The sequence below is a fragment of the Coregonus clupeaformis genome, chromosome 20, assembly GCF_020615455.1.
Source record: "Coregonus clupeaformis isolate EN_2021a chromosome 20, ASM2061545v1, whole genome shotgun sequence".
Lineage (NCBI taxonomy): Eukaryota > Metazoa > Chordata > Actinopteri > Salmoniformes > Salmonidae > Coregonus > Coregonus clupeaformis.
Genome location: NC_059211.1, coordinates 45,790,053 through 45,815,300, shown reverse-complemented (window position 1 = coordinate 45,815,300; position 25,248 = coordinate 45,790,053). Strand labels below are relative to the sequence as shown.

Sequence of the window (25,248 nt, the reverse complement as noted above, 5' to 3'; positions counted from 1 at the left end):
GCACACCTGGTCCTGATCATCACCCTTCTTAGGCTCTGGCCCAACATCCAGTTCCTGCCGGATCGGTAGCCATGAACAGTATGTTTGTCAGCGTATCAGTCTCTGAGCCCTTAGTGTTAGTTTTGTTGTTTTGCACCTTTTTGACTTGCTGTGTACTGACCTCCGTTTTGTTCTGTCTGCAGTCTCTCACCCGGAACCTTCACCCAACCTCTGCCTGATGGTCGGCGGCTGCCGAGCCAGTACCGGACCAACCACTGCACCCTCAACAACCCATCCACGCTACCCGCTCTGTTCCCTGGATTATTCAGCCTCACTCGGAATCTATTATAAACACTCACCTTTGTCTCCACGTACCTTGTCCTGGTCTGCTTCTGGGTTCGGGCTTAGTTAACCGTGACAGATAATCTTGTTTCTCCTGTGTTGGAGCTCTACGGACAATTCCTTCGACCTCATGGCTTGGTTTTTGCTCTCATATGCACTGTCAACTGTTGGACCTTATATAGACAGGTGTGTGCATTTCCAAATCATGTCCAATCAATTAAATTTACCACAGGTGGACTCCAATCAAGTTGTAGAAACATCTCAAGGATGCTCAATGGAAATAGGATGCACCTGAGCTCAATTTCGAGTCTCATAGCAAAGGAATACTTATGTAAATAAGGTATTTCTGTTTTTTATTTTTAATACATTTGCAAAAATGTTAATAAAAACCTGTTTTCGCTCTGTCATTATGGGGTATTGTGTGTAGATTGATAAGGAACATTTTAATTTAATCCATTTTAGGATACGTCTGTAACATAACAAAATGTGGAAAAAGTCAAGAGGTCTGAATACTTTCCGAATGCACTGCATATGTAAAAACTATAGCCTACTGTAATAAAACCCTTACAATTAAATGCAACTCTTTACCCTTTTGTCATGTGAACAGTGAACAAAATACTTTTGCACCACATTTAACTCTGCTTTTATAAACATAAAAATAGCCTATTTAGTATATTATTCTAATGAGTGCTTTGGATAGGATGGATCCTGTACAGTGTAAGAATGTGCCATGTAACCTGTATAAATTAATATTTGCTTTTGAGTATAGGGACTTAAGAGAACTTTAATCCCTATACACCCCATGCTGTGTTATATTGAATAAAATCACCTGCCTAGCCTAACAATGAAATAAACCTAATCATAAAATCGATGGGGGTGTACTAGAATAGAATAAAATAGAACAAATAATACAAAATGGGCTATTGAAAGGTTTTGTCTTTTCTTTTTGGGGGTAATGGATATGACAAAATGAAGAGCAATAATGACTTGAGACTGTGTGGGAAGACAAGGGAGGGGCTTATAAAGTATCAACTTGAATATTTTAGCTATTGAGGCGTGCACCAATGCAAACCCTCACTAAACTAAAGGCAAACCTTAAGATACTTTCATACAACCACAGTTTATCAGCTCATCCGCATTTACATACGGAGCTCCGACGTTCGATCCAAACGTAGTTCCTTCGTTAGAATCAGACTGTTGATTCAGCGTTGTTGGAGAGCTGGGTTTCAATTCCTGCGTTTTCTCCCTTAAGACTGTGGTTTTAACCCACACGTCTTTGAGCCAGAACGTGAGGGAAAGAAAGGACAAGAGAGCGAAAGAACAAGAAAAAGGAAAAAAGGCTATCTGAAACATGATCTCCATGTTGTGTCTCATGCTGTTTGTTCCACGTGTGTTCTCTTCATCGACACGTAAGTACAAAACTCTGAAGTGTGATATTGTGAGAAGCCAACTACCAAATTTACCATAAACCCGTTCCGGGTAGACTGATTTGAAGGGGAGGGGCGCTCTCCCGGATTAGTCAACAAAAAAAGTTACATCTAATGTACATGTTACAAGTCTCAACAATGTGTTAGATACATTGTATGTACATTGTGTAAAGGCACGAAACACAAGACTCACTGAATCACAGGTGTCCAGACTGTCCACATATGTACTCGCCAAGTTATAAAATATTTGACCTGTAATTAAGCACGTATATTAATACAATAATGAATGAAGAGATGATGAGTGATATTTGAAGATGTCATACTTCTAGATTTTTTGTCTGTCCAAAATATAGGGCATTGTGGATTTGCAGATACATGGTAACTAATTGGTAATAACTACTTAGGCTATGTCTAATGCAACAAGTCTGCAAAAACGTGTGCAAAGGAGATTATAGCATTGTACATCTTTGTGCATGAGTAAATGTAAACTATTTTCCATTGATATTTCACATATTGAAACCAATAGGCTACTCTGTGACAATCTTCACAGACAAAGTGAATGCCTGTTGAATCATTTTTATTTTATATAGACACTTTTATTAATTTGTAATGCATTATTGGACTTCTAGCACCGAAATAACAGAGAAATGGGCCACAAAGGTTTTCAAGTTCAACATTTCAAGTTCATTTGAAATTCCTAATTTTCAATGTTGCTGTGAAACAATTTACCCTATTTGTGTAGCTATACATCATGTGGAAATATCAGTGCACACACTGAATTCGGAACAATTTGTCTCACACCAAGTCCTCTTTAGCCCGGTCAGACTCATCGTGAGCAGCATATCGGCACATATGTTAGATAGCTTGTCCACCGCCCACCAAGAGCACACTTAATAAACCTCCTTACACTAACCCTTGAATCTCCTCCAAAGGAACCAAGTGGTAACATACATTTCAAACAGTAACGCTCAGGGCATTTCTCATGAAGCATTAATCATAAGATAAAAGTCCAAAGAGTAAAGGATTAGTGGGGATGGAAAAGCATTCAAGAATTTGACCAATAACCTTGTCTGAGCTCTCCAAGTGATCTCCCAACAGTTTCAGCCCAGGACCCACCCATAAATCCACTTCATTACTCTCAGGTCATAAATATCGCCGGCTCTTCTCCGAATTGGAGTGTTTGCACTCAAAAAGAGAGCAAAGGTTGCTTATGATTCATTATTTATTCACTCTGAACAGGCATGAGATCAATAACAAACCTTTTCAAGCAAATCAAATCAAAGTTGATGGCCATACGTGTTAAGCCATCATCACGTCTAGGAGTGCAGCCCATATAAAGTAAAGTGTCTCTGTGTGTTTCCCCCCCAGAGGTGGCTGTAATCTTCCCCCAGGACCCAGCATTGTGGATGGGCTCCAGCCTGACGGCCACGTGCACAGTGAGCCCCGAGCGGGGGCTGCATGCCAACACTATGTACTGGACCCTTAACGGGAAGAGACTCCCAAGTAGCACCTACGGCCTGCTGAGCCCCAACGGCCTCAGTGTCACCCTCCACCGCCTCAACGGCTCCCAGCAGCAGTCTGGGGACAACCTGGTGTGTCACAGCGGAGATGGACATGTCCTGGCTGGGTCCTGTCTGTACGTGGGCAGTAAGTGTCAGACTGGGCCTGTAGGCCTCAACCACTTAAATTTTTCAGTACATTTAATCCACATCAACATGATCCTTTGTTGCTTTAAATTATATTCCCCTCCAGATTTAGTCCCTCCTTAAATTTGGGTGAAAATGACACATCTGAACCAATTCTCTGATGTTCTGAGAAACTGTGTTATGATGCTTCATGGTGCATTAAAATGGGTGTGCTCAAAAGGACAGTGCTGTGGGGTAACAAGGAGATATTGGCAAATGCATTTGTTTGTTTGCATCAATACTGTCTGAGTAAGCAGCTCAGGGCTTTGCATTTACAAAGAGATTATTGTTATTTTTTTGCCTTTTTGATGATAAGCTGTGTGTTTGCTATGATTTTAAGGAAACACGGAACACTCCGATTGGCACGTGTTTTTCTGTTGCTCATTAGGAAAACAAGATTTCAGTCTTGGAGGTGTGTTTTCTGACCGATTCCGCGTTCGGTTAAGGATGTTTGTCCCCCATGAGACACTGTAAGCCTATTTCACCTTCTCAAAATCCCCGGAATGAATCTAAGATAACTCAAGAAATCTGTAATTAATTTTGACGTTTTTGCCGAATATGTTTTAGTTGCGCAATTTTACATCTAACTAACATGTTTGGTGCAGTATTTCTCAAGTTAAAAAATGTGCGACGTGTTGTTTTATGTAAACAAAGTCGGCCTGCTGGGCAGGTCTGTCTCACTGTCTATGCTATTGGATAGAGAGAAAACACTGCATCTGTTCACCCCATGTTAGAGGGCAAATGTACATCGTCACATCAAAACCCAACCTTCATTTACCCATTGTGACGCACAGATGCTCCAAACTTCGTTTTAGACGAGACAAAATGATCCTATTTACACTTTGTACTCAATTTTGACACTAGAATAACTATTTCTGACTCATGTCGATGCCACATAGGCCGTTTTCAAGGCAGTCGCTCTTTAAAGCCTGTTATATTACCACACTCTAATCTGTAGTGTCTCCCAGCACTGGCTTAAGTACATTATACATTACAGGTAATGTTTCACTCATCCAGAAATATTTGCAAACAAACAACAGAGCCCATGTCAAAATAAGTTATTTTATTAAAATCATAATGTACAGAGCCTACTCTGTCTGTCTTTCAATCATACCCCCAAAGCCTCAGTTTAGCTGCTCAGTAGGTTGTAATCAGCACCACTACTTTGCTTCTCTCTCTCTACATCTGTGTTTGATAGTCTATCATTGAGAGGAAATGAGACAGGCAGCTAAATCCTCTAGCCTGTTGTCTGAGGTTAAGTAATGTGCCAGTGCAGGGGTGTCAAACATACGGTCCACATGCCGGATCCGGGCCGCAAAATAATAAAATAATAATCAATAAATAAAATATACAATTCGTATTTTTATTTATTATAAATATTTTTTGGGGTCGGAGGAAACAAACTCGATATACTTTAAAATGACTAAAACCAAATCGAAACTCCGTAGAAATTCATACAGTTTCTTGACCGTGTCCAGCTCACTAATAATCACCGAAATGAAAGCTATACAGTCAGGGAGCTTCAAAATGTTTTGCTAATTGAATGGCGAGGAAATATAACCAATTTTCAGTGCAGCCCTCCGGACCTCGTTGATGACCGAATGTGCCCCCCAGGGCAAAATGAGTTTGACACCCCTGTGCCAGTGTGTCATTATGGGATTGAGTGACCATTTATACCTGTTGTGATAGGAACTACTATAGTGATGTATTTGTTGTGGTTCAAACCACTTTGTTTAATGCATACTAGGGATTATGAGTGACAATGCATGCTTTGTATGATAAACAACCACTGTGATTAGCAACTGAGAGAACCATGTCTTTTCACTGTTAATGTGCAGTGCCCCCGGAGAAGCCAGTCAACCTAACCTGCTGGTCCCGAAATACAAAGGACCTGAGCTGCAAGTGGACCCCCGGGGGTCGGGGTGAAACCTTCATCAAAACCAAATACACCCTCAAGTACAAATTGAGGTGAGCGCCACAGATCTCCAGCATCTCCCAGGTGATCACCCAACCCACCATAATTTCTGCCTAGAAACAATGATAGATGCATCACCTGGAACACAATTACTTTATTTTACTCACTAGAGGCCTATGTCATTATGGTGATGCATTTCAAAGACTGCAATACTGGCTTTTTGTACTGCAGCTAGCTGTGTAATGGACTTTCATTTGACTCGTAATGCCACTTGTACTGTTAACATTTCATGGTCCAGAGCACACTGAAAATGTTACGCTTTACTAGCTGTTGGCAGTACATTATATTGACAATTTTAGTACAGATATGATTGACTTCACGTTGCTGTGTGTTCTTTGCAGGTGGTACGGGCGAGAGAGGGAATGTGAGGAATACAGCACGGGGCAACGCTACACGTGTTACATCCCTCGGGACTTGGCCCTCTTTACTCCCTACGAGATCTGGGTGGAGGCGTCCAATCAGCTGGGGACTTCCACCTCTGATGTCATCACTCTGGATATCCTGGATGTGGGTAAGTGGAGTGAGCCTTTGGCCCAGTCTCCCTCCTGCTCCCCAGCCCGCCACATCCCGCCCTCACCAGAGTGGGCAGGGCATGAAAGTGTCCCGTCAACATAGTGACAAGAGGTAGCGGGATGGATGCTTCCGCTCCCCCATGTTACATGAGTCCTTCATGAGCTCAGCCGTTCCTTTTTCTCTCCTCCTCCCTCACTTCACTCACCGCCAGATCTCCTGCATATGGCTAACACACTTTCATGTGAGAAAGGAATTTTATGTGTTCTGAATTCATCCCTATAACAATATAATCGATTCTGGCTGTGATTATCAAAGATACACTGACCTGTCGTAAAAGTTCACTGAACACCAGACGTATGGCAAAAGTGATAAACAAATGATGATGGATAGATAAGGTTGAGGACACAAAACGAAATATCACTTGTTAATTCCAACAACATTTAGCTTGGCTTTGTACATTTTGGTCTTGTATTACAATGTTCCAATAAGCCAGCTTACCACACTAGTTTATGATAAAAAGATGATCATAAGCCATATGTTGCAGTGTTGTATAGCCTGAGGATTAAGGCGTGTCCCTGTGGGTAGAAAGAAAACAGTAAGCAATTGACCTTTGTGTTGCTTTGTTACATCCCTACTGTACCTGACACATCTAGAGACCACAGGTAGGTTGGTCAGAAGAGAGAGGATTCCTATAACATGCGTCACTAACCTCTTGTTTCTTCACCCTCTCCACAACGGAAACAATAAGCTGTGGAATTTTTCTGTGGAATCTTCCTTGATGTTCTGCTCCCCCGGGGGTGAACCTGGTCAAACCAATAAAGTGTATCAGTAAACAAACAACAAGGCAAACCTAAAATGAAGGGGGCTATAGACTTATAGAAAATCACAAAGGGGCTGCTGACATTTTTATATGATTCGCTCTCTTTCTCTCTCTCCCTCTCTCTCCTCTCTCATCCCCCTCTTTCCCTCTATCAGCGGCATCAAAGTACTTTACTTCGTTGAGAGCCTTATTGCGGAGGGAAAACATGTTTTTTTAATGCTGGAGCAAGGGACAAAAGTACTGTGTGCATAAATCATCAGACTGGGGAGAGAAGGCAGAAACAGACACTGACCTGATTACCCTGCTTCCATAACTACACTCATTAAAAGGACTGGGAGAGGGAGAGAAAGAGAAGGCAAGAGAGAGAAGAAGAGAGGGGGCAGGGGGAGAGAGAGAAGGAGAGTGAGGAGTAGAAGGAGAGAAAGAAAGAGAACGAGACTGAGATAGAAAGGGAGGGAGAGAGAAAGAAAGAGAGAGAGAATGATACTGGGAGTGAGCGAGGATCAGATGTGGTGGATAGACTGAAATAAAGTGAACTGAAGGAGAGAAGCAAAGTGTTCTGTCAGAGTACATGAGGGAGACAGTGTTGGTGCTGGACAACAGTACAGCCCAGCCCTGACATTGAACATTCATCAGCATGTTTTATTCAAGCATGGTGGTTGTGGTGTCTAGAAATAGCTGTAGTGTCTTTACAGTGTGGTACAATATTTACCAGGTTTCTCAGAGGGGAGAGTGCTTTCAGGTACACTCTGTTGGGGCCATCCAAAGGATGCTGATCAGTCCTCTACTTGTTTGGTCAGAAATACAGAACATAATGTACTGCAAAACCTTAAACAACAAAGATAACATTTTCAATGTACAGGATCTTAGTGCTCATGAAGCAGTGCTGAGAGTGTGATATACTCTATGTACTGAATTTTGTACTGAGTTTTGTGTTCCGTAGTCTTGGCACATAACTACACAGCTTTGTGACTAACCTGTGTCTACTTCCCTGTTGTTTCAGTGACTACAGACCCTCCAGACAACGTCCATGTGAGTCGTGTGGGGGAGCTTGAGGACCAGCTGACAGTGCGTTGGGGCAGCCCCCCGGCACTTAAAGACTTCCTCTTCCAGGCCAAATACCAGATACGCTACCGACTGGAAGACAGCACTGAATGGAAGGTAGAGTAGTACTTTATTTCAACATTCAGACACAGTTATCTCTCTATTGCTATCTATTCTCTCTCTCTGTCTCTATAATACAGTGCACCATCTATGGCATCTTTTATCTGTGTAAATATTAGAGATGCATGAGTGTCAGGAACTCTCAAGGGACTATAGAGCTTTATTTTGTCTGTCAAGCCAAGCTTGTGCATGCTTGTTTGTGGGTTCTGTTTCCACTGAAACACAAAAGTGTTATGTGTGAAAAATCTGATTTCTACTACCTAACATGTGTTGTTGTTAATAGCTTCACTGTGAGCGTGTTTTTACAGTTGAAGTCGGAAGTTTACATACACTTAGGTTGGAGTCATTAAAACTCGTTTTTTCAACCACTCCACAATTTTCTTGTTAACAAACTATAATTTTGGCAAGTCGGTTAGGACATCTACTTTGTGCATGACACAAGTAATTTTTCCAACAATTGTTTACAGACAGATTATTTCACTTATAATTCACTGTATCACAATTCCAGTGGGTCAGAAGTTTACTTACACTAAGTTGACTGTGCCTTTAAACAGCTTGGAAAATTCCAGAAAATGATGTCATGGCTTTAGAAGCTTCTGATAGGCTAATTTACATCATTTGAGTCAATTGGAGGTGTACCTGTGGATGTATTTCAAGGCCTACCTTCAAACTCAGTGCTCGTTTGCTTGACATCATGGGAAAATCAAAAGAAATCAACCAAGACCTCAGAAAAAAATGTTTAGACCTCCACAAGTCTGGTTCATCCTTGGGAGCAATTTCCAAACGCCTGAAGGTACCACGTTAATCTGTACAAACAATAGTACGCAAGTATAAACACCATGGGACCACGCAGCCGTCATACCGCTCAGGATGGAGACATGTTCTGTCTCCTAGAGATTAACGTACTTTGGTGCAAAAAGTGCAAATCAATCCCAGAACAACAGCAAAGGACAGTTGAAGTCGGAAGTTTACATACACCTTAACCAAATACATTTAAACTCAGTTTTTCACAATTCCTGACATTTAATCCTAGTAAAAATTCCCTGTCTTAGGTCAGTTAGGATCACCACTTTATTTTAAGAACGTGAAATGTCAGAATAATAGTAGAGAGTGATTTATTTCAGCTTTTATTTCTTTCATCACATTCCCAGTGGGTCAGAAGTTTACATACACTCAGTTAGTATTTGGTAGCATTGCCTTTTAATTGTTTAACTTGGGTCAAATGTTTCGGGTAGACTTCCACAAGCTTCCCACAATAAGTAGGGTGAATTTTGGCCCATTCCTCCTTACAGAGCTGGTGTAACTGAGTCAGGTTTGTAGGCCTCCTTGCTCGCACACGCTTTTTCAGTTCTGCCCACACATTTTCTATAGGATTGAGGTCAGGGCTTTGTGATGGCTACTCCAATACCTTGACTTTGTTGTCCTTAAGCCATTTTGGCACAACTTTGGAAGTATGCTTGGGGTCATTGTCCATTTGGAAGACCCATTTGCGACCAAGCTTTAACTTCCTGACTGATGTCTTGAGATGTTACTTCAATCTATCCACATAATTTTCCTTCCTCATGATGCCATCTATTTTGTGAAGTGCACCAGTCCCTCCTGCAGCAAAGCACCCCCACAGCATGATGCTGCCACCCCCGTGCTTCACGGTTGGGATGGTGTTCTCCGTCTTGCAAGCTATCCCCTTTTTCCTCCACACATAATCTATTGTCTCCTGAGTGGCGCAGTGGTCTAAGGCACTGCATCGCAGTGCTAACTGTGCCACTAGAGATCCTGGTTCGTATCCAGGCTCTGTCGCAGCCGGCCGCGACCGGGAGACTCATGGGCGGCGCACAATTGGCCCAGCGTCTTCCAGGGTAGGGGAGGGAATGGCCGGCAGGGATGTAGCTCAGTTGATAGAGCATGGCGTTTGCAACGCCAGGGTTGTGGGTTCGTTTCCCACGGGGGGCCAGTATAAAAAAATATGTATTCACTAACTGTAAGTCGCTCTGGATAAGAGCGTCTGCTAAATGACTAAAATGTAATGTAAAAAAATAACGATGGACATTTCTCCAAAAAGTACAATGTTTGTCCCCATGTGCAGTTGCAAACCGTAGTCTGGCTTTTTTTATGGCGGTTTTGGAGCAGTGGCTTCTTCCATGCTGAGCGGCCTTTCAGGTTATGTTGATATAGGACTCGTTTTACTGTGGATATAGATACTTTTGTACCTGTTTCCTCCAGCATCTTCACAAGGTCCTTTGCTGTTGTTCTGGGATTGATTTGCACTTTTCGCACCAAAGTACGTTCATCTCTAGGAGACAGAACACGTCTCCTTCCAGAGCGGTATGACGGCTGCGTGGTCCCATGGTGTTTATACTTGCGTACTATTGTTTGTACAGATGAACGTGGTACCTTCAGGCGTTTGGAAATTGCTCCCAAGGATGAACCAGACTTGTGTAGGTCTACATTTTTTTTCTGCGGTCTTGGCTGATTTCTTATGATTTTCCCATGATGTCATGCAAAGAGGCACTGAGTTTGAAGGTAGGCCTTGAAATACATCCACAGGTACACCTCCAATTGACTCAAATGATGTAAATTAGCCTATCAGAAGCTTCTAAAGTCATGACATCATTTTCTGGAATTTTCCAAGCTGTTTAAAGGCACAGTCAACTTAGTGTATGTAAACTTCTGACCCACTGGAATTGTGATACAGTGAATTATAAGTGAAATAATCTGTCTGTAAACAATTGTTGGAAAAATTACTTGTGTCATGCACAAAGTAAATGTCCTAACCGACTTACCAAAACTATAGTTTGTTAACAAGAAATTTGTGGAGTGGTTGAAAAACTAGTTTTAATGACTCCAACCTAAGTGTATGTAAACGTCCGACTGTATTTTCTTTGATATTGTGCTCAGTTGGTGGATGATGTAGGTAACCAGACATCGTGCCGGCTAGCAGGGCTAAGGGCAGGGACGGTATACTTTGTCCAGGTGAGGTGTAACCCAGTGGGGATCTATGGCTCCAGGAAGGCTGGGATCTGGAGTGACTGGAGCCATCCTACAGCTGCTTCCACACCCCACAGTGGTGAGTAAAGATTTACATTGCACTTGAAGGGGAAGGATATTATTAGGGCTTATAACGCTGCATTATCATTTAGTTACATCAGACATACAGTATATTCTTGCGGGGGCAATTATGACATTCGTGAGCACTTGTTACATCATCTATTTTCAATGCAATTAATGGGATATTAATAAAATGATCTTCAATAGTGCACACTGAAGATATTATTGTGGGAGATATGTCGTAATCTTTAATACTTCCCAAAGTTTATTTTTTAGATCAAACAGTATTATAGCTCATAAGCCATGGGAAATAAAAACTGCCCTCTAATAATCAACATTTCATTGCCAAATAAACCAAAAAACAATAACCTCATCCCAGATTAGGCTTCAACATCCTGGGAAAATTAGATCTAAACCGTATGTGACCCCAGAAAGCCAAACATCAAATGACACGATAGAGATCTTTCATCCGAGGATTAAAAGAACTCAAGCTGAAATTGCAAAGAGCTGAGGGGGACATCTGATAGATAGACTTATTTTTCACTTTCGTTAGCCTTGAAAGATTGATCAAGTCAAAATGCAGTCTGTCAGTTGCACACAGGGCATTAACACTGAGTGGAAACAGATTTGGGGAATACAACAGCAGATAATAGGTTACATAGGTTATGTGGTATTTACTTTCAAGGGGAAGGAAGTTGTTATCAGGCTCTGTTGTTTGCCATTGAGTATTGGTTGTGGCAGGCTTTATAATGTTGCCCTCTACACTGGAAGTGCACCAGATTCATTTTGTGAATCCCTTTTTATTGTAGTCATATCAAATCTATTGTAATCAAATCGACTATTCTCAATACTCAGGAGAATGACCTTTCACAATAGCCAGAGCCCAGAGGTCATGCTGAGTTCTTAGCCCTGTGTGAGCCACTGACCAATCTGGTCCCAGCTTGTTTAGTTGTAGGAAGAGACAGTGGGTTCAATTCAATTAAACCTGAATTGAGGTGTTTACGTGATAGCTATTTTTCCCCATGGTCAAACAAAATCACATAATGGCTCCAGGTACTGCAGGTAGTGTGTGGACAGGATGCAGGAACTATCCTCTCTTTCTAACCTTGTCCTTGACCACACTGCTGCCTTCCTTCCTTTTCCCTGGGCAGAGCCGCTGCAGAGTGGGTCATGTGACCCCAAGTCGGGCGAGCAGAACTCCACCCTGCGACGGGAGCTCAAGCAGTTCTTTGGCTGGGTCCGCAAACACGCCTGCGGCTGCAGCGGCATGTCAATCAAACTCTATGACCAGTGGCGGGTGTGGCTGCAGAAATCGCATAAAACGCGCAACCATGTAGGTAAGGAGAATATCCCCTTTATTTCTGTTACAGCTTAGCATAGGCGTCACAGTTATGCACTATGATTATGTACTACCAGGCTACTGTAGCTCCTTATCACAACAACACCCTCTGTTGTCAATGTGTTGAACTCTGCATAGACCCCGATTCTCTGACCCCCTTTGTCCTGAATTGTGCTTTTGTGTTTTGCGATGTGGTCAGTGTTTTGGAAGCACACAGAACCATTCCCCTAGAACTGGTTAGACTTTCTGAAGTCTCAGTCTGATGTTTTATGTTCAGGTATGTGTGCGGTTTCCACTTTATTGGCCCAGAGTACAGCATAAAGTTGATATCCGCTCAGTTCTCCAAGTCATGAAATCTCATTTTATTACATATTTTAATGGCATAGACTTATGATCTTCAGTCGATTACCACAACAAAGGGAAATGAGCATGTAAATATAATTAACAACCACTATAATGTGTTCCTTTTGTGTTTTGTCTCTCTGTGACGTGAGGAGCTTGTTTCACAACATAACTGAGCCCAAATGGCAGCCAGGAGGACTGAGCTCACCGCTAAGCCACATCCTCTGTTCGCCCCCTGAACCCAATTGCTGGTTGTTATGCTACTGAGGACAAGGGAACTGCCCAAGTCTTTTATCTCACCTGATTTGTGTGGTGTTCCCTGAATAATGTCTGTGTTTAACTGCTCTGACAGGCTTATATTGATTAACCTCAGAGGAAAAAAGGGGCAGTTTAACTGGCTGTTACCAATACGCAATTGGTGTCAGTATGATAATGAATATGAATTTCCGTCCTTTGTCTATTTCATTATCCCAATATTAAACATCTGTTTTCCCTTTCAGATTCTACAAGGCGATAAAACATCCTAAACATCATTGAAGTATTTAAACAACAACATTCAAAACAGCAACTGAGAAACTGGCTTAGAAGGCCACTTTGAGGCCTCTGGGTGAAAGCCATCCAACACTCTGGATATTCCAGCATTTGGTCACACACACCAACTTTTATTTGTAGGAATCCATATGGAACAGAAAAAGAACTGATGCGAGACGCCAGCGTTACACTACTGTCTGCAGCCCAGGATTAAAATAGAGTGGAATCCCTCTTTGCTCAGATACCGATACCTACAGTATCTCTGAGAACTACTCCTCTCTATCCCCTCTTCCCACACACACACATCTCCGGGGAGTGGCGAAGAGGAGAGCCTTTCTCTGATCGCTGAGTATGGAAAAGTTTCTTAATGTAGCATTAGTACGTGTTCGACTCAGATGGACATAAATCATCTTACTGACTACCATCAGATCAGACATGTAATGGCCACCATCACAGGCTTTTACCACAGACACAAGGGCATTACGCAATCCTCCTGGAATGTCATATACAGTACAAAGAACTTCACTTATTCAGCTCCTGTTCCGGAAACTCAATCACAGAACATTTGTTAGAATTCTAGATGAAAGTACTTTCAGAATGTATTTCCATTCAAACCACTTTAATAGCCAAACAGTTGTCTAAGCTACGTGTCAATGCAATTTAATTGTATAGGCCTTTTACTGGCAAAAACATGGTTGGTATGCTAGCAAATGCTAATACACAATTTTGTGGATTGGCTTTGTTGCATTCATAGCAATTTAACTTTTGGATTGAAGTCAGGTTTGTGGGTCACCATGACCAAAGCCCATTCTGCAGTTTGTTGCTAATATGGAAGTGTTCTCTTGTCCTGAGGGTTTGCACCACTCTGGATTCCTCCTATTGAAATTAAGTGGCATAATGTTTAACTGTATATACTGTGTCTGAGTGACTGTGCGGATGAAGACATTTTTATATTTTTGTATCTGCATATTTAAGAGATCCTAAGTAATATTTCTCTCATTAAGTTATGTTCAATTATCAATAATAATTATGAAAATGTCAAATAATTTGCCAGTTTTTGTCTATAAAACAATAAAGGAATGACATTTGCCTTGGAATGTTTTTTATTAAAATTCAGAGCAATTGTTAGATTATTGAAGTATATTTAAGGCAATATTTGTTTCCTTCAAAATATTTACAAGACAGGACAAGAGCAAATATTGCTTTTTTGCTAAGGCCACACACACAGAGACACGCAGGGTACGGAATGACCCTGGGCCGCAAGAAACTGCAGCAGTCAGGTGGCGCAAGGGAGGGATCAATAACTTAGGCAAATGAATACAAAGAGGAAAGTTGCAGCAGAGGAGTCCATCAATCCCTGTCTGGGCAGCAGCCTCCAGGGAGTCCCCATCACGCAGACTCCTCCGAGTCGTATTTAAAGTCCTGCAGGATCTCACTCAGGGCCTCTATATTTTTTATGATGCTGCAGGAGGGGAGACAGAGGTATAAGAGGATTGAGTGCATTCCTGTGAGTAGTCTGCATGCAAACAGCAGGTAGGCCTAATGAAAAACGAAATCAGTGATCGGACATGACAATGGAGCAGCTTAACGAGACACTGAGCCGCTTCTGCAGCTACAACACTCAGTTTTGGAGTCAGCACATTGAGGGATTGGGTGGGTCAATGGGGAGATAAAGTGCTGAAAGGAGGAGTGAAATCTGCTCTTACTCCTGCTTGATCTCCTGGATCTTCTCCTGACAGCCCTCATCTTCTGGGTGATCCTGAGCGTTCTGCTTTGCCAGCTGCAGCTTGGCCGTCTGTGGACAAGACACATCAGACATGCGCAAACCATTTATCAAACGTTGAGCTGGGGCAATCAAATGTTAATACCAGCCCGAGCCTTGCCCAGAAGAAGGAAAGCCGATGCCAGACATCTGACATTGTGAAAATTGATAGCGTGGAAATGAAAGCCATTATTTAAATCTTGTTAAATTCTCCTGTTTACTGCCTGAGATTCTGCGCTTCACATTACAATTGTGCATTACGATGTCAGATCCTTAAAAGGTTTCTCTACTATTTGAGACATTTGTTGCATGTTACCTTCTCTCGATTGATAACAAGAACAATGTCTGACCCTATGCGTCTCTAAATTACCTAGTCATGTTCAATCCCTGAACAATGAAGCAGAAAATACAGGATATTTGTTACATTCTCAGAGGACAAACCTGACCCCTTGTGGCTGACTGAAAGAAGTCTTATAATGAACCTTGGAGGTCATGCACTATAGAAGGGTGGGTTGTTCAGCAACAAAACCGATGCGTGCACAACCATGTACAAAAACAGGTGTGGTTGGCTTAGAATCAACGGATTGTTGACAACAGGTAACTGCCAAAATAAAGGAAACGATTAGGAAATCGAGGTATATTGAAAGCAGGTGCTTCCACACAGGTGTGGTTCCTGAGTTAATAAAGCATTTAACATCCCATCATGCTTAGGGTCATGTATAAAAATGCCCAGCAGCCCATTATTTTGGCTACCATGGCTAGAAGAAAAGATCTGACTTTGAAAGAGGTCTCAAAGGCGAATAGGGGGTTTAAAGTGTGTGTGTGTCTCAGTCACCAGATCGCAACCCAATTGAACACTTGCAATGAGCAACATTTCCTGTATGACCTGGGGTTGTATGATTGGGAGGGTGTGTGCTCTCTCTCTGATCCTTAAAATGTTTTACCTCTGTTTAACTCTGTTGCAGATAAGCATGCCCCATATAAGAGATTAAAGGTAAAGGACAGATCTAACCCATGCATAAATTGTCTGAAAGATTTCATGAAAGAAAATTAGCTTGGGTTTAGGCTGGATTGACTGATTCTACCTCTGACTGGCAGTCCTTCAGACATTTGAGAAATAGATGTCTTACCATGGTTAGAAAAGCAAAGTCAACATACTTCTTGAATTGTGTATCAGAATGGTGGAAATCCAGCTAAATTCTGGAAAGTGGTAAAATCTTTGGAGAAAAAAAACACCACCCCCTCATTGCCCCAGCAGGTTATGACAGCCTCTGGTCCCATAAGAGACAAAAATGACACTGTTGGTGCTTTTAATAACCATTTTGCCTCCGCTGGCCATCTATTTTACAGAATGGTTTCTGAAAATACCTCAAGTTCCACTAGAGGGAGTCCTTTATTCACCTCTAAACATAGCAGAGAATGATGCACTTCCAGGCCCTCGCTCTTTCTTTCATTTGAACCATTTCATGTCAATGATGTATTAAGTGCCTTGCAAAACATTTATGTCAACAACAAAAAATACACACAGGTTGATTCACTTGGTCCCTTTCTACTGCAGCTTTCTGCCCCCCTCATTTTAGAACCTTTGACCCACATTTTAATTTAACAACTGCTTCTGGTGCTATCCCTAAGATCTGGAAGGCAGCACATGCCCTCCCCCTTGGTGGAGATCCTGACCTAGATAACTACTGCCCAATTTCTAAACTATCTTGCCTTGCAAAAATGTTAGAATCACTGGCAAACTCTCAAGTACCTGACTAATCTGCCTTTGCCATTGATACCATTGGCCAATTTACAATCGCTTGATAATAAAGTGGATGAACTACAGGCACAAATATCCTACCAACGGGACATTAAAAACGAATATCTTACGTTTCACAGAGTCGTGGCTGAACGAAGACATGAATAACATACAGCTGGCGGCTTATATACTGTATCGGCAGGATAGAACGGCAGCCTCTGGTAAGACAATGGGTGGCGGTCTATGTATATTTGTAAACAACAGCTGGTGCACGATATCTAAGGAAGTATTGAGGTTTTGCTCGCCTGAGGTAGAGTATCTCATGATAAACTGTAGACCACACTATCTACCAAGAGAGTTTTCATCTATATTCTTCGTAGCTGTCTATTTACCACCACAAACCGATGCTGGCACTAAGACCGCACTCAATGAACCATATACAGCCATTAGCAAACAGGAAAACGCTCATCCAGAGGTGGCGCTCCTAGTGGCTGGGGACCTTAATGCAGGGAAACTTAAATCTGTTTTACCTCATTTCTACCAGCATGTTAAATGTGCAACCAGAGGGAAAAAAACTCTAGACCACTATTACTCCACACACAGAGACACATACAAATATCTCCCTCGCCCTCCATTTGGCAAATCTGACCATAATTCGATCCTCCTGATTCCTGCTTACAAGCAAAAACTAAAGCAGGAAGCACCAGTGACTCAATAAAAAAAGTGGTCAGATGAAGCAGATGCTAAGCTATAGGACTGTTTTGCTAGCACAGACTGGAATATGTTCCGGGATTCTTCCGATGGCATTGAGGAGTACACCACATCAGTCACTGGGTTCATCAATAAGTGCATCGATGACGTCGTCCCCACAGTGACTGTACGTAAATACCCCAACCAGAAGCTATGGATTACAGGCAACATCCGCACTGAGCTAAAGGGTAGAGCTGCCGCTTTCAAGGAGCAGGACTCTAACCCGGAAACGTATAAGAAATCCCGCTATGCCCTCCAACGAACAAACAAACAGGCAAAGCGTCAATACAGGACTAAGATCGAATCGTACTACACCGGCTCCGACGCTCGTCGGATGTGGCAGGGCTTGCAAACTATTACAGACTACAAAGGGAAGCACAGCCGCGAGTTGCCCAGTGACACGAGCCTACCAGATGAGCTAAATGACTTCTATGCTCGCTTCGAGGCAAGTAACACTGAAACATGAATAAGAGCATCAGCTGTTCCGGACGACTGTGTGATCACGCTCTCCGTAGTCGATGTGAGTAAGACCTTTAAACAGGTCAACATTCACAAGGCCGCAGGGCCAGACGGATTACCAGGACGCGTACTCCGAGCATGCGCTGACCAACTGGCAAGTATCTTCACTGACATTTTCAACCTCTCCCTGTCTGAGTCTGTAATACCAACATGTTTCAAGCAGACCACCATACTCCCTGTGCCCAAGAACACTAAGGTAACCTGCCTAAATGACTACCGACCCATAGCACTCACATCTGTAGCAATGAAGTGCTTTGAAAGGCTGGTCATGGCTCACATCAACACCATTATCCCAGAAGCCCTAGACCCACTCCAATTTGCATACCGCCCCAACAGATCCACAGATTATGCAATCTCTATTGCGCTCCACACTGCCCTTTCACACCTGGACAAAAGGAACACCTATGTGAGAATTCTATTCATTAACTACAGCTCAGCGTTCAACACCATAGTGCCCTCAAAGCTCATCACTAAGCTAAGGACCCTGGGACTAAACACCTCCCTCTGCAACTGGATCCTGGACTTCCTGACGGGCCGCCCCCAGGTGGTAAGGGTAGGTAACAACACATCCGCCACGCTGATCCTCAACACGGGGGCCCCTCAAGGGTGCGTGCTTAGTCCCCTCCTGTACTCCATGTTCACTCATAACTGCATGGCCAGGCACGACTCAAACACCATCATTAAGTTTGCCGATGACACAACAGTGGTAGGCCTGATCACCGAAAACGACGAGACAGCCTATAGGGAGGAGGTCAGAGACCTGGCCGTGTGGTGCCAGGACAACAACCTCTCCCTCAACGTGATCAAGACAAAGGAGATGATTGTGGACTACAGGAAAAAGAAGAGGACCGAGCACGCCCCCATTCTCATCGAAGGGGCTGTAGTGGAGCAGGTTGAGAGCTTCAAGTTCCTTGGTGTCACCATCACCAACAAACTAACATGGTCCAAGCACACCAAGACAGTCGTGAAGAGGGCACAACAAAACCTATTCCCCCTAAGGAGACTGAAAAGATTTGGCATGGGTCCTCAGATCCTCAAAAGGTTCTACAGCTGCACCATCGAGAGCATTCTGACTGGTTGCATCACTGCCTGGTATGGCAACTACTCGGCCTCCGACCGCAAAGCACTACAGAGGGTAGTGTGTACGGCCCAGTACATCACTGGGGCCAAGCTTCCTGCCATCCAGGACCTCTATACCAGGCGGTGTCAGAGGAAGGCCCTAAAAATTGTCATAGACTATCGCACGGCAAGCGGTACCAGAACGCCAAGTCTAGGTCCAAGAAGCTTCTAAACAGCTTCTACCCCCCAAGCCATAAGACTCCTGAACATCTAATAAAATGGCTACCCAGACTATTTGCATTGCACCCCCCCCCCCCTTCCCTTTACGCTGCTGCTACTCTCTGTTTATTATCTATGCATAATCACTTTAATAACTCTACCTACATGTACATATTACCTAAATTACCTCGACTAACCGGTGCCCCCGCACATTGACTCGGTACCGGTACCCCCTGTATATAGCCTCGCTATTGTAATTTTTTACTGCTGCTCTTTAATTATTTGTTACTTTTATTTCATATTATTTTAGATTGTATTTTTTTGTGATTTTTTGGGGTATTATTTCTTAAAACTGCATTGTTGGTTAAGGGCTTGTAAGTAAGCATTTCACTGTTGTATTCGGCGCATGTGACAAATAAAAATTTATTTGATTTCCTTTATAACTTAAATTATATTCTTAATGTGTACCAGTCTGGTTTTAGACCTGGACATAGCACCGTTTCAGCAGCTACGCTTGTCTTAAATATTATATTAAATTGCTTAGATCATAGGAATCACTGTGCTGCCATATTTATAGACCTCTCCAAGGCCTTTGATACTGTTGAACATCCCCTACTCATTCAAAGGTTGTCTGAAATGGGCCTCGACCAATGTCTTACAAGTTGTTTGGGAACTATCTGTCAAACAGAACACAATGTGTGCCTTCTGATGGTGTCAAGTCACCTCTATATTTATTTTTTATTTTTTAGGGGGTAGATCAGCTTTAATATTTCAGATAGATTGTAACTTCCATCAATGTAACTGTCTGCATCACTTCCAATCCCCCATATGTTTTTTTTCTCGCATACACACACACATATATATATATATACACATACATATATACATACATACATATACAGTGAGGGAAAAAAGTATTTGATCCCCTGCTGATTTGGTACGTTTGCCCACTGACAAAGAAATGATTATAATTTTAATGGTAGGTTTATTTGAACAGTGAGAGACAGAATAATAACAACAAAATCCAGAAAAACGCATGTCAAACATTTTATAAATTGATTTGCATTTTAATGAGTGAAATAAGTATTTGACCCCCTCTCAATCAGAAAGATTTCTGGCTCCCAGGTGTCTTTTATACAGGTAACGAGCTGAGATTAGGAGCACACTCTTAAAGGGAGTGCTCCTAATCTCAGTTTGTTACCTGTATAAAAGACACCTGTCCACAGAAGCAATCAATCAATCAGATTCCAAACTCTCCACCATGGCCAAGACCAAAGAGCTTTCCAAGGATGTCAGGGACAAGATTGTAGACCTACACAAGGCTGGAATGGGCTACAAGACCATCGCCAAGCAGCTTGGTGAGAAGGTGACAACAGTTGGTGTGATTATTCGCAAATGGAAGAAACACAAAAGAACTGTCAATGTCCCTCGGCCTGGGGCTCCATGCAAGATCTCACCTCGTGGAGTTGCAATGATCATGAGAACGGTGAGGAATCAGCCCAGAACTACACGGGAGGATCTTGTCAATGATCTCAAGGCAGCTGGGACCATAGTCACCAAGAAAACAATTGGTAACACACTACGATGTGAAGGACTGAAATCCTGCAGCGCCCGCAAGGTCCCCCTGCTCAAGAAAGCACATATACAGGCCCGTCTGAAGTTTGCCAATGAACATCTGAATGATTCAGAGGAGAACTGGGTGAAGGTGTTGTGGTCAGATGAGACCAAAATCGAGCTCTTTGGCATCAACTCAACTCGCCGTGTTTGGAGGAGGAATGCTGCCTATGACCCCAAGAACACCATCCCCACCGTCAAACATGGAGGTGGAAACATTATGCTTTGGGGGTGTTTTTCTGCTAAGGGGACAGGACAACTTCACCGCATCAAAGAAAATCTGTGGAGGGAGCTGAAGGTTCGAGTTGCCAAACGTCAGCCTCGAAACCTTAATGACTTGGAGAAGATCTGCAAAGAGGAGTGGGATAAAATCCCTCCTGAGATGTGTGCAAACCTGGTGGCCAACTACAAGAAACGTCTGACCTCTGTGATTGCCAACAAGGGTTTTGCCACCAAGTACTAAGTCATGTTTTGCAGAGGGGTCAAATACTTATTTCCCTCATTAAAATGCAAATCAATTTATAACATTTTTGACATGCGTTTTTCTGGATTTTGTTGTTGTTATTCTGTCTCTCACTGTTCAAATAAACCTACCATTAAAGTTATAGACTGATCATGTCTTTGTCAGTGGGCAAACGTACAAAATCAGCAGGGGATCAAATACTTTTTTCCCTCACTGTATATACACATACAAAAGTTCTGAACCTTTATTCTCATTGTTTCTACAGATCGTAATTTGAATTTTTTTTTTGCTAAAAGTATTATTATATTATTGATCGATTGACTATGACTTTTCAGATCACCCAGAAGTCACCTTGATATTACTAAAGGTATCCCACAGGGGTAGATTTTGGGACCTGTCCTCTTAACTATTTATACAAATTATATTGGTCTATCTGCAAAAACCTGTAACATTACATTTACATTTTAGTCATTTAGCAGACGCTCTTATCCAGAGGGACTTACAGTTAGTGAGTGCATTTTCATACTGGCCCCCTGTGGGAATCGAACCCACAACCCTGGCGTTGCAAGCGCCATGCTCTACCAACTGAGCTACACGGGACAAACTACATTCATCTGTATGCAGATTAAACTTATGTACGCTATTGCACCTACGACTGACCAGGCTGTTGGAGCTGCAATTCCGCCTTGCAGAAAGTCCTTGTTGATTTCAAATTGGTACTTAATGCAGGAAAAACTAAATGTATGCTGTTTCTTATTCTCTTAGAAATATTTCAGATGGCTTACACATTTATGCATTGAATGGTTCTTTCATCCTGTAAATAGCTGGCGTTTTGGATTGACAATAATTTGACGTTTAAGAGCTAAACAGCAGGAAGCAGATTATAGTCAACTTTCCCGCCAGTTCCTGACTATGGTGACACCATTTATCGGAATGCAGCAGCCACTACTCTTGAACCTTTGGATGCAGTCTACCATAACGCCCTTCGCTTTATCACAAGTGTTTTAATACGCATCACTGCATCCTGTAACAAAAGGTTGGATGGTCCTCAATAAAGTCCTGTAGATCACTTCATTATTCCCTCTTTGTTTACACAAGCTTCCGACTGACCTCACTGTTAAAATGTAAACATATGAGACACCAAAACCATTCACAGGGATGGTTAACTCAAGGTTCCACTACTACGTACCGATTTAGGTAAATCTGCCTTCAGTTTTGGTGCCCCCCATTTTTGGAATAGCCTATAAAACTCCCTACATCTTGACTCGCTGGTGCCTCTAGGGCAGTTTAGGACTTTGATGTTGAGAATTGCAACTGTTTGGATTGAATAATTGTATTTGAAGCTGTAGTGTTGATTCTGTAATTTGTAGTTTATGTTTTATTGATCATTTTGAATTTGTTGTATTGTTGTCCTCAGGGCACCATTGTAAATGAGACCCTGATCTCACTAGGTTCCCATTAATAAATACAAGTTAAATAAAAAATAAAACACTTAAGGGAGATTCTGGAGTGGAGCCCGAGAAAGCATTTTCCAACACCATCAACAAAACACCAAATGATAGAATTTCTCATGGAAGAATGGTGTCGCATCCCTCCAAAGTTCCAGAGACTTGTAGAATTTATGCCAATACGCATTGAAACTGTTCTGGCGGCTCGTGGTGGCCCAACGCCCTATTAAGACACCTTATGTTGGTGTTTCCTTTATTTTGGCAGTTACCTGTATATTTCCTCTTCAAATCTTTATTGAAAACATAAATACATCTGCACAATGAGAACTTGTTGTCTCTCAAATACATCGTTACAGCTGTTGGTTAGCTAGCTAACACATTTTTGCCATATTAGCATAGACGTGACGAGTCAAAACAAGACGCATCAATAACAAGATCCAACTAGCTGAAATAGGACACCTACAATTCCTCACATGGCAGTTTCTTGTCATTGTTGCTAGCTATCTGACCGTCCAAAATCATAACACACAGACTTCTGCCCCATCGACGCGCATACATTGACTTTGTGATGTTGTCAGCTAACCCGTCTATTGCAGAATCCTCTAACTGGTCCTGGAGAGCTGCTGGGTGTGGTGGCATTTGTTCTAGCCCATTATTAAGAAACCGGATTCTGCTATTGATGGCCCAGAGTCTGAATTAGGTGTGATATTAATGGACTTGAATAAAAGTATGCACATGCAGTAGATCCCCAGGACTGGAGTTCAGAACACTGCAGTATTGTACATGTACTGTAAATATATGCATGTTCAACTGAAGAAGACTCATCAAAGCTGTATAAAACTCAATGCTTAACATCCATATGTAATCCCTAAGATCCAACATCAGTCAACTGAGCACTGTCACTGCAACACAGAGCCTGCACTTCGATTCAGTCCCACTGAACCTGGAGTAAAAAAAGATATGCTAGACAATTAATTAATCCCATGTTTACACCAATACAATGTTTCAATTCATGAGGAGGGGGGTCTGTAGCCTGGTCCCAGATCTGTTTGTGTTCTTGCCAACTCCATTGCACATAGTCAAGCCATTTTTGACATGATAGCACAAACAGACTGGCACTCAGGCTAAAGTGTACTGGGTAAGAGAGACTGTTTACCAGCTCAAGCTTCTGCTTCTCTTTACTCTGCAGCTTGTCAATGTGTTCAGAGAGATCTGGACGGTCGAAGTCTTGGTGCAGCCGCTCCTTGATCTCCAACACCTCCTTCGAGAGACCGCAGAAAGCCTGCGTTATCTCGTGCACCAGCTGTCTGTAGTGGTCAAAGTCATAGTGGGGCCCTGTCCTCAAGTATGCTTCATGGCCTCTGGAGAGAAATAAACAACATGATGTTAATTAGACCACCTTCATCAACCTACTTTAAGTGAACATAAAGGCAGGAGGTGCATCTATGTATCAATTTTGAAAATAATTTAGGCCTACTTACTCGTCGAAAAGCCTGTAAGCTTCTACCCTTTCAGCTTGAACGGCATAAAATCGATGGACCAATGCTTGAAAGTCTGTGGGTACCTAGGAGGATGGACATAATGTGAACACATTTTCTACATTTTAGTCATTTAGCAGATGCTCTTATCCAGAGCCACTTACAGTTAGTGAGTGCATACATTTTCATACACGAAAGATAGTTAGCATATATACCTTTACTATAACTATTTTTGGGAGCTGGTGTTAGTTAGATTGACATGGTTACAACACGTTTTGCAGAACTTGGCAACGTCTATTTAAGTTAGCTACCCCACTGGGTACAGACGTCAATTCAACGTCTATTCCACGTTGGTTCAACGTAATTTCATTGCAATGACGTGGAAACAAAGTTGATTCAACCAGTGTGTGTCCAGTGGGTAGCATTTGTTTATTAGCTAAATAACTTTAGTTAAACGACATTGTTATAGCTAGTTAGCTTGCTAGTTCCACAACAACATACCTACTTAGCATTGTAGCTAGCTTCTTAATATTGCCCTGTGTTCCTCACTTAATATATAATATTGCCCTGTGTTCCTCACTTAACTTAATTAGCCCACGCGAGCTATCTAACTTTCATATACAAACTGCATGTTGTTGCCTCAAAGAAATGTACTGCAATAATACACAAACTTACCATGGCAATGTTCTTGAAAATGTCGATGTACAGCTTGGTTAATAAGCGAGGTCTAAAACAGTAGCACGTATCGATTTACCGGTGTTCATCGCGATTCAACTATTTTGAAGACAAATATACGTCCAGTGTTTATGTTCAACCTTAAATTCTGTCCGATGGTACAACTAGAACCAGAGGTTGCTACAACCATAGAATTAGGAATTAGAAGTCCAGAATGGACGTGAACCTTCTTATAGCTAAAGGTCAGCCATTTTGGTCAGGGAGTTGGTCAACCATGGTTTGCCAGTGCTGTGATAAGATCGTGTAAAATAATGAATTTGAAGAATTTATCTGCACTGTATGTTTGTTAGCTAGCTAG

The 25,248-nt window shown here is 42.2% G+C and overlaps 2 protein-coding genes across 4 annotated transcripts; one reads left to right on the top strand and one right to left on the bottom strand.

Moving 5' to 3' along the window:
- The first annotated feature begins 1,375 nt into the window (after positions 1-1,375).
- Positions 1,376-14,181, top strand: LOC121533513 (cytokine receptor-like factor 1). Of its 3 annotated transcripts, none has more exons than XM_041839524.1 (8): positions 1,376-1,730; positions 3,117-3,395; positions 5,272-5,401; positions 5,750-5,919; positions 7,745-7,902; positions 10,801-10,969; positions 12,102-12,283; positions 13,132-14,181. In XM_041839524.1, the coding sequence occupies exons 1-8, from the start codon at positions 1,673-1,675 to the stop codon at positions 13,156-13,158; spliced, it is 1,173 nt and encodes a 390-aa protein (XP_041695458.1). In that variant the 5' UTR covers positions 1,376-1,672; the 3' UTR covers positions 13,159-14,181. The 3 variants fall into 3 exon arrangements, with proteins under 3 accessions (XP_041695458.1, XP_041695459.1, XP_041695457.1); XM_041839525.1 differs by having other exon boundaries at positions 12,102-12,287; XM_041839523.1 differs by having other exon boundaries at positions 12,102-14,181.
- A 66-nt stretch (positions 14,182-14,247) lies between these two features.
- rex1bd (required for excision 1-B domain containing) lies at positions 14,248-25,158 on the bottom strand. Its single transcript, XM_041839527.1, has 5 exons — positions 24,891-25,158; positions 24,219-24,301; positions 23,894-24,098; positions 14,869-14,957; positions 14,248-14,624 (listed from the first exon to the last, which is right to left on the bottom strand). Exons 1-5 carry the CDS (start codon positions 24,891-24,893, stop codon positions 14,552-14,554), a joined length of 453 nt encoding a protein of 150 aa, XP_041695461.1. The 5' UTR covers positions 24,894-25,158; the 3' UTR covers positions 14,248-14,551.
- Positions 25,159-25,248: the final 90 nt, after the last annotated feature.

What these genes read in the sequence shown, in the direction of transcription:
- LOC121533513 (XM_041839523.1), top strand. Translation starts at nt 1,673, where the DNA reads ATGATCTCCATGTTGTGTCTCATGCTGTTTGTTCCACGTGTGTTCTCT. An exon ending in TGTGTTCTCTTCATCGACAC is followed by an intron (nt 1,731 to 3,116) that starts GTAAGTACAAAA and finishes TTTCCCCCCCAG; the next exon opens with AGGTGGCTGTAATCTTCCCC. An exon ending in AAGACAGCACTGAATGGAAG is followed by an intron (nt 7,903 to 10,800) that starts GTAGAGTAGTAC and finishes TATTGTGCTCAG; the next exon opens with TTGGTGGATGATGTAGGTAA.
- rex1bd (XM_041839527.1), bottom strand. An exon ending in GCTTACAGGCTTTTCGACGA is followed by an intron (nt 24,099 to 24,218) that starts GTAAGTAGGCCT and finishes ATTTCTCTCCAG; the next exon opens with AGGCCATGAAGCATACTTGA. An exon ending in AGAAGCAGAAGCTTGAGCTG is followed by an intron (nt 14,958 to 23,893) that starts GTAAACAGTCTC and finishes TCTTGTCCACAG; the next exon opens with ACGGCCAAGCTGCAGCTGGC.